The sequence below is a fragment of the Anoplopoma fimbria genome, chromosome 20, assembly GCF_027596085.1.
Source record: "Anoplopoma fimbria isolate UVic2021 breed Golden Eagle Sablefish chromosome 20, Afim_UVic_2022, whole genome shotgun sequence".
Taxonomy (NCBI): domain Eukaryota; kingdom Metazoa; phylum Chordata; class Actinopteri; order Perciformes; family Anoplopomatidae; genus Anoplopoma; species Anoplopoma fimbria.
In genome coordinates, this window is record NC_072468.1 from 19,738,783 (window position 1) to 19,752,148 (window position 13,366).

The window sequence follows — 13,366 nt, forward strand, 5'->3', positions numbered from 1 at the left end:
ATGGCAAGACTACGCAGGAAAGCGTGCATAGCTCTGTTTCTCTTCACGATATTCGTCTTCGGGACCATGATGGGACTGAGGACCTTGAAGCCCAGCGACGGCTTCTCAGATCTGGCTCCGGGCTTGGAGCTGCTGCCGATGATAGCGGGGAAGATGGACCGGCGCTCCGTGTCCCGTGGCTCCACCGCGTCCCCGGGTCAAGTCCCAGTGGCTGGCAGCGACGCTAAAGCAGTTTGGTCCAACTCTGGCCCCGAGGGGACCATCTTTTATGACGTTCATATCTTTTACTACACCTGGTACGGCAACCCACATATGGACGAGAAATACATCCATTGGGACCATATCCTGGTTCCACACTGGGACCCCAAAATCGCATCCAGCTACCCGAGAGGAAGACACATGCCACCCGAGGACATCGGCTCCAGTTTCTACCCCGACCTTAATCCGTACAGCTCGAGGGACCCGGACGTGTTGGAGTCCCACATGGAGCAGATAGGAGCATCTGCAGCAGGTACAGTTCAGAGATTGAAAGAAATAGTCAACAATAGTTAAGAGCTGCTTCTATAATCTGGCCTCTATAAAGCTGCTGGAGAGGCACACACTCATTTCAGCACCACACATCCAGTGGACAGCTCCCCCTACACTCAGTTTAGAGTTTCTAAATATCTGCTGCTGCACTTTTTCTGCTGAACAGAGACAAACTTCATGACTTTAAAAGCTCCAGTAATCAAGAGATCATCTTATTAGGTCTACATTATGACTAGAAAACCTGCCTGGATGTCAGAATTTCAAAATTGATGAAGGAAATTTAGAGTGTAGGTCAATTTTAGTGTGTTTTTCAACATAGCATTTCCGTCAGTGCTTGGTAATATGTTTGAAATCAATATGAGGTAATTCATACGTTTATATGTTACAATATTCATATGGAAAAGATTGCTTATCATCAGAAAGAAATACAAATAGATGACAAGATTCATCAAACATATCTGATAATAGAGCTTTAAAATCTTCAAGGGGAATTAAATAATGTACATTTAAATGTGTGTAATGCGTTATGTAAGGTTAAGTGTGCACTGTAGTTACAAGACTTGCATAAAAGAATAGAGGTAAGGTATTAAATGATCACCCAGCCATGAAGTCACTTATCTCTATTCATGCTTTTTTAGGTGTCTCATTTAATATTGATGGGAATGTTGTTATTCTTTTCAAAAACTTGTAAGGCTTCCCTAAAAGACAGCAAAGTGCTGTAGCCTGGTATCGAGAAACAGCCTGGTGCGTTCAGCCGTCTGCAGACTACACAGGATAGGCCCGGATGTTTCTGTACTGCAGCTCAGTAGGTTATTGTAAACCATCCGGAATGATGACCAGGCCATCCATCCGTTTGAAACCTCCCCACCAAGACAGATGGATCATGGGAGCGCTGGCTCACAATGCCTTGTAGAAATAATCAATTTAATTAGCCACCACAGCCAGCCAAACTCTAAATAGTTCCATTTAGCTTGATGACTGATTCCCCACCACTTCACAGAGGCCCATAAATACAATGCATAACAGCTGCCTCATTCTTAATACACACAGACGTAGTTGGGTATTGTAATCTAATAGTCCCCATAGCTCCACAGCAAGTGGACATTTATTTAATGAATTAGCTCTTAGTGCGTATCCGATGTGCCAAATCCTCTCTGGTGCCAGGTGCCTTTGTGGCAGGTATGAAGCTATTTCTCAGCCAGAATCAGAGCATGAGGAAGCATTTCTCAACTACAATTTATAAGCTGTCACACACTAGAGCTGTGCGGCAAGATTGGCACTAAAACAAGACATAATAAATATGTGCATATTCATCAATAGAGTGCAAGATATGGGTGACGGGCAGGTAGGCATTTAGATAAAAGAAACAACTCTCCACTTCACAGCCACGGGATGGATAACTGAACAGGCCTACAGGCCACTGCGCATGAGCCTCTGTTTGAAATTCATGTCAACATTTCTTATGGACATGTCAAAGCAAGTTCCATGGAAAATGCACCAACAGCATTTACGCAACACACATTTCAAATGACCACAGAGAGACGCAAAACAACCACAAAGAGACGCTAAACGTACAGCTAAACATGCACAAAGAGTAGCTTAACAACCAGAAATGCAAAGCGACCAAAAAGACATGTCCAAAAGAACACAAATAGTTTCAAAATGGCCACAAAGAGATGCAAAATGACTACAATGAGGCGCAAAACAACCCTAAAGTGGCGTGTTTAGCTCTATGTGATGTCTTGCTCCTATTTAGGTGGGGTTTGGGGCCTTTTAAATATACGTGCCCAATGACTCATTATCTCATAATCCAACCATGCATACAATATCTTACCAATAACCTAACCAACATCCGTCTGGTCCTATAAAATACTGTAATTACCCTAATGGGTTACCGGGGCAGAAATTTCACAGTGTGTTCAATAAACGCACAACTGACTGTGTCCGTTCAATGGTCTCAAATGTGTCTGTAAAACTCTGTGAAGGGCTGCGTGAAAATAACTCACTGTAGATTAATGAAAGCAAAAGTTTTTTCCGCACCAATTTCCCCCACAGGACTGTCAGCATTTCTTACGCTCCATACATCATTTCAACAATGCATGAGACATTTGGACTTTTGGACATACTTCCTCTGCAGTAGATGCTCTCTGAGGTATTGACCAGTGTGTTTGGTCCAGGATGGATGATAAGACTCATGAGTTTACGTGTGTCTCCAGGGGTTCTGGTCCTGTCCTGGTATCCTCCCGGCATGGCTGACGACAACGGGGAACCCGCTGAGGATATGGTTCCAGCTGTGCTGGATGCTGCATATAGACACAACCTCAAGGTAAAAGTCATGTTTGTGTGACCTGAAACAAAGTGGGGAAAGCATCCAAGGCAGGAGGAAGAGCAAAGAACCAAATCCATTATCAGCTCAAATTTTATGCGTGCTGATTGTTCAATGATTTGTCCATTTTAAATCAGCAGCTGTTGATGAAACAGTTGGTTTTATACGAATTATGCTGGTATGGTCTTTGACCTTTAGTGGGTATTTACAACTTTTATTTAAACAAGACCATCAGCGGGAAGATTGGCTATTTTTATATTGTTATTCTTAATGCTCGTCACCAGTGCCAGCCTGTCAGATTCCGCATGAAATCAGATGAAATCCTTCAGGTTCACCAGAAAGTCCTTCATCTTAGACTTCAGCGGGGACAACAGGTCCTTGTAGTAGCTTTAACCTTTTGTTTAATCAGGGTTAATCCCATTGAACCAGCCTCTTTGACGAGGAAGATCTGTCCAAGACGGCAGCATAAAACGACGAAACAATACAAAATAAGTGCAAAGATAAAACATTAAAAAAACATATAATAACACTGAAATAAGACTAAAAGTCAGCTGAGAAAAGGGAGACTCAAGAATAAAATGATTTATATAAATGTATATAGTCTAGCATTAGAAAACAACATCAACCTAGTTTTTATGAGTAAAGAGCTAGTTTGAGTTGAGTGAGCTAAGACTGCAAAATACTAAAGATAGAGTGTATTTATTAAATGTATTTGGGAGACAAGAACCACGGTTATACACCATATCATCTGTATAACAATGAGTATTTGTTCAATGGGCAGAAAAAGATTTATGTAAAGAAAAAAGAAAGGAGACCTAGAACAGAACCTTGAGGCACTCCATTAAATACAGTAAGCCAGTTTGAACAGTGCCCACTGAATTTCAAACACTACACTGTAAACTACAGAAAGGCTACAACTAACAAAGACAATGTGCTGTATTGTACTATTGATGCATAGGTTTCGATGTGTATATAGTATATATCTCTCTGTCCATTATCTCACCATCCATTCATCTCACTAAGAGCAGAGTGACACAGGAGCTAGAGAAGGATTAATGATGCTCCACAACAGTGAGTAGCGAGCTTAACAATGCTCAGGATAGTAATTTCAAAGGAGCCATTGTGCTGTGGTGAGTTATATACAGAAACAGCAGTTTGTTTTTGTCACAGGAGAGGGAGGTTGAGAGCTTTTGAACTGCTTCTACTCCCACCCATGAAGCTGTCAGTGCTGCTCAGGGATTTGACTCCGGATGTTTGCAGCTGCATTGACATCTCCTCTCCAGCATTAGAAAAAAAACAGGTCAAATAGCTGCTGCTGCTGCTGGATCAGTTGTTCAGTGGGTATGAACATAACAGCAGGGTGGAGAGGTGGGGGGTAGCACAACCACATGACCGATTTGCCAATTAGGTTGGAAAATGGCACATTGAAGGAAATAACTGCCCACCATGTTGGCCTCCTGTCACTGTATCGAATGCTTATTCAACTTTAACAGGAAGAGCTCGCTCGTAATGCAATACAATTCATGTCAGATTCTCTCCAGATAAAGATGGAGAGGAAGGGAAAGACAGAAAAGAGAGTTGAAGAAAGATACATCATGTGTTCATGTGCGTATTAAGAGCTAGTCAGAAGCTTTCTGTATGAATTTGAAATGACATAAAAGAGAGACAAGCTGGTAAGAGTGTTCCTATGTTAAAGCATATGCCATTAATAATGCACTTACAGCATTTGCACAACACACTAAATGTTTAAGTAAAGAAAAATCAGCTAGCCGCCCAGATAAAAGCATCAACATTACTGTCAGGTTTCGTTTGAGTAACTATGATTTTTTGATCTATAAAAATATTTTAAAAAGAAAAATCAGTAAGTTACCTAATGCTGTTCATAGGAAATAAATTGCTAAATAGCAGCCATAGTATTGCGATTTTTTTGTTTTCGAGTCCCAGTTCACAAATTGTCATCATATTAGCAGATTCTCAATTCCCTTTAAGGAAGAACACCTCCTGCAATTGACAGATCATAAAAAATTGTCAAATTGTGGAAAAATCCCCACCACTACTCTTTCTTTCCACATGTAGTTGCACTTTAATGTACATCCTATTTTAATGTATAGGACCAAAACAAACCAGTCACTGATCTATAAGAAAACAAGTTTTATTGACAACTTGCTAAAGTCACCAAGGTTAATTACAAAGCAAAGTCATCGGAGAGATCATTATAACACAATTCATTATGATGCCAGTGTTTGTATCCTGATGTGATGATAAAGATAATTTATTTTCCGGCAGCGATGTGACACATATTGGCCTCATCCTGCGTATAAACAACTCTGATGAGAAACAGTTTGTCGGGCCAGTCTGTCAGATTTGATATCACGTTTGTTTAGTCTGCTGTTTGGCTGCAGGCAGAGAAATAATGTATCACTGTGAGGATGAGACAAGAACGCCTGGATTAGACATGCAACGCTGAGCTGATGAGGTTTAACACACAATGCTGTCAGGAGAGAAGCTAATAGATTGAATTTAATGCCATGCTATATTGTCATGAGTGACCGAGCAAGCGCAGCAATTTCATAAAAGCGTGGAGGAAGTGTGTGTGGAAAAACAGGCCCCGACATGCATTCTTCAAATCTACTGAACATTTAAGAACCTCTCTGCCATAAGACGGAAGTGTTGTCTTATGAAAGCCCATAGAAGATCACAATCAGGCAACAGAGCAGAGAAAACCATAGAATATTTTCTTTCTGTATATAGCAGCAAGGTGAGTGCAGCATTTTCCAAGCATCCTCTTCCAGTTCTCCTTGTTTTTTTTTATGAAGTCCTCCCACTCCCTCTGCACATAAGGAGTGCTTCTCCTTGCATAATTTCAGTAAAATGCTGACAAGGTAAAGATCTTTGGCTCTGATCATTTGGAACTCAAATGCAAATTTTCTAAAGCAACAACCTTAAATGATTTCTTTGCTCTTTTCAACGGAAAGGCAGACTTAAAAGGAGGGAGGGATGCCCAAAGGAGGACAGATGGTCCCACAGGAGCAGTGGCAACAGCCAAAAATGTATCAGATCAGGATTCAGAAAAACACATATCGGCAATCTGCTTTTAGTAGCAACGTGGAGTGCAGCCAATCTGAGAAATGCTTCTAAGAATGCATGAGCAGTGTTGTTTTAAAACGGCAGGCCCTTGGAGAATCGATATAATTACAAAAAATGATAACGTTATTTAAATAATAACTTTATATAACTGAAAAAACAAAGACAGAAAACACTGGAAAGAATGATCTCCACTTCTGCATAAAACATATAAAATGTTTTCTGTGAAATTGGGATAAGGTACCTGTCCATATTCACTTTGTGTTCCATCTCATATCTTTGTCCGTACTTGTCCTGGGCTGTCCTGTCTTGTTTCTCACAGTAGCACTCTTCCGAACTGAAGACAAGGATTACAGAGAGCTTGGCAGAGTTTTAACTGCTTCACAGAGCAATCCAAGAAACAGCATGTGAATGTGTCTTTACAGTGGTTTTATTTGGCTCACTGGGGCATGAATATGGCATCGACCTTTACAAGATTCTAAATGTATTCAGGGCTATGCACCATCAGATTGAGAGCACAATACAAACCAAGGCTGGGAAATAATTCATTTTAAGCTGATGTATTCAAATTGATTGCGTAATTCAAATAACGTTTCAAACCCCAAATATGTGAAATTTACTGGTATATACGACAGAAGTTAGAAACTGGAACTTTTTTCTTGAAAAAATTACTTAAACAATGAATTAGTTATCATAATTAACTAACGATTTATATTCTGGATATTGGATCACTAAAATGCAGCTGTGACAAAGAAATGACAGCATGATTTTGAGTTTTAGAAAAACTGTAGCCCTCCACCAACATCTCTGTAACTTTCACTCTTGTTAGGAGGGAAAATAATAATATAGAGCATAATCACCATAATTTGCCAACTGACATCCAAACACACCTCCTACTATGATATTTCTATGCTAGCTACATCAACCTACGAGCTAATGGTCAAGTATGATGGGCGGGTTTAGCTAGTCTCCCCACACCACATCTGATTTGATAAAGTTATGTTCAAGATGAGTCCTTCAAATATTTCAAAGGTGACATATTATGCTCATTTTCAGGTTCATACTTGTATTTTGGGTTTCTACTATGTTAACATGCTTTAATGTTCAATAGCCAAATTATTTTTTCTCATAAGGTCTGTCTTAATATACCTGTAATCCCGTTTTCTCATATGCATCCATAGTGATCTATTTCAACATAAATTTCAAAGGTGCAAGATCCGAGATTTGGAGCATTTTGATTGCCTCCCAACTGCTCTTAACATGTCGTCGGTGAGCTGGAGGTTCATAGCTAACTGAGCTAACAGCGCTAACACTGCAAACTATGGGAAAGTTCTGACAGAGTTAGCAGTATTTATCTGAAGTGGCCTGCAGGTTCGGTGCTGACGGACGGGAGGACTTTATCTACTGTATCCGGCATATGAGAGCAGAGTAGAGCGGTGACCGTGAGCTAACCAATGGGTTGAAATAGTTGTTTGCTGCTTTATTAATGTTCAGTATGTTAAATAAAGACACTTCCTTTCAGAGAAATACAAAAAAATTACAAATTTGGCATAACTTCATGCTCAGAGCAGATCTATCTCACCAAAAACGAATCCAACTTCCATTTTTGGCAATCCCACACTACACAGCTAAAAACACACTGGCCCCTCTTTTAGGTAATGCTACACAAGAAAGCAATGTACTTTTTTTTATTATATAACTTGAACAGTATTTCAGCAGCACCCACATAAAAGGCATGTGTAGCCTGTATTTTGTACAGCAGAGTTGGAGAGCACATCACATGGAGCCTCCACAGCAGGGCTGCTGCTTGACCTCAGCTTGAAGAGGAGTTGAAATAGTCCTCCTGCCCAGGGGGGGGGGTGGCGGGGGCGGTTTTGTGGGAAAAGGGTGGTGGTGGTGGTGCGGGGGGGTGATTGAAAGCTGGGTGCAGGAGGGAAGGAGCGGAGGGGAAATGTGCATCATGGGTCCCATGACTCAATTTGCCGCTCTGAACAATCTGCACCCTGAGGGGCTGTAAAAGTCCTGTCCAATAAATAGGCCATGTAGCTGCGTGAACACAGGGCAATAACGCCGGTGGGTGCCCTATGATGGCATCAGCCACACTTTTCCAGATGCTAGCAGTAGCTACGTGACCCCATCCACTGGCTTTTTGACCACAGAGCAGAACTGACACTCTCTCATGGAGAAATTTGCTCTGCTTTGTTAAGATTGATCAAATTGTTATAAGGGTCTGGACTTGTATCTTTGTGCTGGCTCATATCCCTCCTTCAGTGCTTTCTGCATGACATGGCACTAAATTCCACTCTACTCAGCATGAATCATGGGGCTGATCCTGGCCTGTGCTGTCAATGTTTATGAGGAATTAAAATGTGAAGACTCGGTCTCATTTACTTCAAAATTACCACAAATGAATGGGCCAATACGTTTGGAAAATGAGCTTTCTAGTGGCTCTGTGTTCTGCTGCAGTGAACGGGAGACCATAACAGCTTTTCCCACTCTGGCTTCATATCGGCTAATACCTCGCAGTTTTCCCAAAATAGGTTCACATTTGATCTTACGTTATTGGGCTGTTACTTTACAAGAAGTCAAGAGAATAACGGCTTAACAAACATTGTTTCCAGGCTACCATTTCATAAGATGGCAAGCATCCTCCTTCCTCAATTTTTCTTCAAATTGATAATTTGCCAGCAACTGCATTTTACACCATAAAAATTTATGTTTTGAGCACATAAAATCACTTAGCATCTCCATTAGAGGCTCAAGTGGTTCTTTTTTCCTTGCCTCCAGTTTACAGTTTATCGATAGACATTTGCAGTTTAAAACAATTTGCTCAGCTCTAGCCAATTCTAAACTTTAATACATTAGTGCACTTATGCTCAATGTCATAGTGACACAGTCAGTGCAGCCAACAGTCCTCTTTTCCACAAATAAACACCAGTGCAGTGTGCACCCTATGCGTGCAATACAGCTTCCCACAAAGCTGCAGATTTTCTGTCAGTTTTTCTGCATTTTAGCCATGCTAACAGTGTGGCTCTGGGGAGGGTGGAGGGGAATGTCAGTCTGTCGGTTGACCTCTCCAGACTGAAATATCTCAGCAACTATACGATGGATCGCCGTTTCATTTTTCAGACATTCATGGTGGAATTCATTCTGTGGATGCTGATGATGATTTTGTTGAACCACTGATATTCACTCAGTTGTAAGTGAATTGTCTCTGCAACTATTCTATTGATGACAATGAAATTTGCTACACACATCTGTGTCCCTCTCAGGATGATTTCTAAGAAACCTGGTGATAACTTAACATTTTCTTCTAGTTCAACCATCAGATAAAAAACATAACTTGTCCCATCAGTCTTATTCTTGTTAAAAAATACTGACTTTCATAAGGTTTTCATCCTGGAATAGGAATCACTCAACGACATCTTACACCCATTTAGTTGCTGTTGGCCTCCAGCATCTTAAAGAGCCATTTTTATTCACATTGTCCCCCTTGGGTGTCCACTGCTTGAGAGGAGAAAAGTGTTTCACTTTGATCATTCATTATTCAAAGTGTCTGAATTCTCTGGCCATTCCTTAAAATATTCAACTTAAGCACTTTTTTGTACATCATGTCCCTTGTTCCTCTGCTGCTGTTGTTCATTAATTGCAAGCACCCGTTTCTCACTGAGCCATTAATTCAGCGTTACAAATGTCTCCAGAGGGGCAGCACTTAAGGGGAAAACATCTTAAGTGTGACAGACTGTCATGAAAATGAAAGTAGTGAAAACATGGTTATTTGAAGACATATCCTGTCCAAGAGGACCTGCTTGAATGGGTAACTGTAATATAATGTACTTGTGGCCAGTTTGTATCAGATGTATTTATTCATAGGCTTTTAGAAAATATGCAAACAAGTACAGTCATCTGTACATGGTACTAGGGAAGAGAAACCAGACGCCTGATGTCATGCTATGCTTAGGGCCACTCAAGGTCAAAATGGTGTATGACTAACTTGTTTTGCAGAATTGAAAAAGGTAGAGCTCTATTTTAATATAATTTTTTTTTGTGGAGGAAATGAATCATTCCGATCAGCTGTAACAGCCTTTGACTATAATATAAAATGCATCTTATCCGCAAAAAACTTGAATTAAAAAAAATATCTTCATAGGATCATATTGTTGCCATTGTCAATCCCCTATGAGAAGTCTCCCCTCAGAAACCTGTGAGTGGTTGATTTTTTTTTTAAAGGCAGTAATAAGATAAATGGAAACTAACAAAGCGTGTGTCTTTCTGCATGTTTTTCTTAGGTTGCATTTCACATCCAACCATACAGAGGACGAAACGACCAGAGTGTGCATGACAACATCAAGTATATCATTGACAGGTAGGCTTTACTTCTCCATCACTGACTCAACTTAAATAGAAAACCATTAAGATTTCATGCACAGTTGAAAGAACATAAGTAACAAAACTGAAATACTTTGAGAAAGCATTTTTGATTATATAAGGCTAGTTTCATGACTTATGAATGAGTTTTTGAAGCAAACAACATTTTTCAGAACTTTTAAGTATAAAAGGTTGCTCTGAAAAGGAGCACCTTTCAAGTACATACAAACTCAAATGCCCAAACCCCCCAAAATATGTTCAGCTTTCAATACATTTTAGCAAGAAACAAATCAAAGAAAGCAAATCTTCATATTTTGCCTCCATTGTGATATTGAGGTCAGGTTGTTTTTAAATGAAGAATCAGCTACTTTCTCACCTTTTGTCTAAAAACCCTATTTGGTCTTAATTTTCCCTCGATCAACATATTTGACCATGACAACATATCCTAAATCTATTGGCTGGATTTCCATTAAAGTAGTTGACATTCATGGTGCCCAGAGGACACATCTTTATGTTTTAGGTGACAATATAAACCCTCTTTTAACCACTTAAAAGACACTTTTCCTTTTTTTCCTGATAACTGATTCATTATGGCCACTTGGGAGCAGCAGAAACAAGTTGTGAACACAAAATTAAGTTTTTCTCACCTTCGATACAGTGAACTTCCAAAAGATGCTTATTTAGACATCCAGCAGTTATGGAGAAACTTCTCAATCCTTTAGAGTTGGGTTTCTGGCTCCTTGATGGTCCAGTATTCACTCTCAGGTTGATGGTTTTTGGTCGCGATGAATAACAAGAAGATTGTCAAGAAAACATACTGAGCAAATTCAGGCTTCCCAGAAGACTAACCCCTTCTATTTTTAACCTGAGCTTTCCTCTTGTGTTTCATCGTGTCCCATGGTCAACTTGAACATGCAGATAATACTGACAGTTGTTACTAATATTAATGCAGAGGGGATAAACCATATTGAATTTACTTTAAAAACCCGTGTGGGGATTTCTCTACCACCAGATTCATGAGAAAGTCATTTTTAGCCCCATAGTTAAGAACATAGCAGCCTTTTGACTAAATCAACTAACTGTTTCAGCACTAACTTACTCTGTTATTATTTTACCATGTTAATGTCTTTAAAAAGGTACGGTGACCATGGAGCCTTCTACAAGTTTACTTCCAGCACAGGGAAGAGTCTTCCTCTATTTTACATCTACGACACTTACCTGACTCCTCCAGAGTCCTGGTCTGAATTCTTGACTCCCACCGGCTCCCACAGTGTGCGCGGCTCAGCCTACGACTCCATCTTCATCGCACTGATCGTGGAGGAGCGCCACAAGCACGACATCCTCGCAGGCGGCTTTGATGGCATGTACAGTTACTTTGCCTCCAACGGTTTCTCCTTTGGCTCTTCTCACCAGAACTGGAAGGCCATTAAAGCTTTTTGTGACGGCAACAATCTCCTCTTCATCCCAAGCGTTGGACCTGGTTATATCGACACCAGCATCCGGCCGTGGAACAACCACAACATGCGCAACAGGGTGAACGGTCGCTACTATGAGACGGCCCTGCAGGCGGCGCTGAACGTGAGGCCAGAGGTCGTCACCATCACATCGTTTAACGAATGGCACGAGGGGACACAGATAGAGAGGGCAGTGCCCAAAAAAACAGTGACCCGTGTGTATTTGGACTATCAACCACATGGACCCGATCACTACCTGGAGTTGACCCGCCGCTGGGCGGAGCAGTTCAACAAGGAGAAGGAGCAGTGGCTCATGTGAACTTTCCTCAGACTGACTTGAAACAGCATGCTGCGGTGGAAGTGTGTGTTCACATGAGGGAGAGAGAGCAAAGGGGGAGAGGGGAGTGAAAGTAGAGACTTGATCAATATAGATGTGACTGCATAAAGACAAGCCGATGTGAGAGTTTTTGTGTGCGTATTCTTTGCAAAGGACACTGTCTGAATTGTCCCGGTTGAGTAAAGCTGCATTAAAAGGGTTATTCTAGCAAAATTTGTTCCATTGACAGACCAGAGTCCTAAAATGTTCTGTAGGCCGTCTCTCAGTCTTTGTTCACTTAATGTGCGTATTTTTTGCAGGTATAGGACACTGTGTTGTAGTCTGAATTGTCCCGGTTGAGTAAAGCTGCATTAAAAGGGTTATTCTAGCAAGATTTGTTCCATTGACAGACCAGAGTCCTAAAATGTTCTGTAGGCCGTCTCTCAGTCTTTGTTCACTTAATGCAACTGTCACCATGTAAGGGCTTCTTTCCCTCTCCGTAGTTAAATGATAAAATTGATTACAATAGCCAAACACTTCAGTTTCATACATAACTGGCTGTAAAACTGATTGAGACACTGATGGTGATCTCCCCTTTGTGTTCGAAATCGCAAGCCGTACTGCATACTACATACTAAATCTGTATGTAACTGCATATTGCTGATATAATGAGCGATTTAGTATCACCAACAGCACACTGTTCACGCTCAAGCAATATGTCCTCTCTGCATCACATGACTGTATCGAAATTGTAATCAACATTACCTCACCACATTCAATTTAATATGTTCCAGTATTATTTTAAGGCCTTTTAAAATTATTTAAAATATTTGTGTGTTCTACAGTACATTATAAAAGTGGGCTCCTGACCTTTTTTTATTTCAACTGTTCCTCAGCGTCATCATCATTCCTATTTATTTTATCCAACGGTTAATTGTTCAAATTGTCTGCCTCACGGTCAGCCATTGGACAGTCTGAAAGGCAGCAGTGCATTTTGGGTTGGTTGAGTATGATCAGTAAGCTCACGTCTCAATACTCAGAAATTCTTGCTATCTTACGTGGGAATTTCTCCCGTACACAAAATCCACATAATACTTAGTTGGAACGCAATAAATACTAAATTTTACATTTCATACTTAATATGAACAGCATGTTAGTATGCGATTTCAAACACAGCCATGGTGTTTTAAAAGCAGTAAGTAGGAGTTAAGCAAGTGAAGAGAAACGTTTGGAATTCTGGAAAATACAATTTAATCTGTCTGTTAAATAAAAAATATAAAGTCTGGACAC

General features: G+C 40.5%; 1 protein-coding gene across 1 annotated transcript; it reads left to right on the forward strand.

The window, feature by feature from the left end:
- Positions 1-12,127, forward strand: LOC129110080 (glycoprotein endo-alpha-1,2-mannosidase-like protein). The gene is made up of 4 exons (XM_054622231.1): positions 1-511; positions 2,745-2,854; positions 10,228-10,304; positions 11,443-12,127. Exons 1-4 carry the CDS (start codon positions 1-3, stop codon positions 12,077-12,079), a joined length of 1,335 nt encoding a protein of 444 aa, XP_054478206.1. The 3' UTR covers positions 12,080-12,127.
- The last annotated feature ends 1,239 nt before the right edge of the window (positions 12,128-13,366 follow it).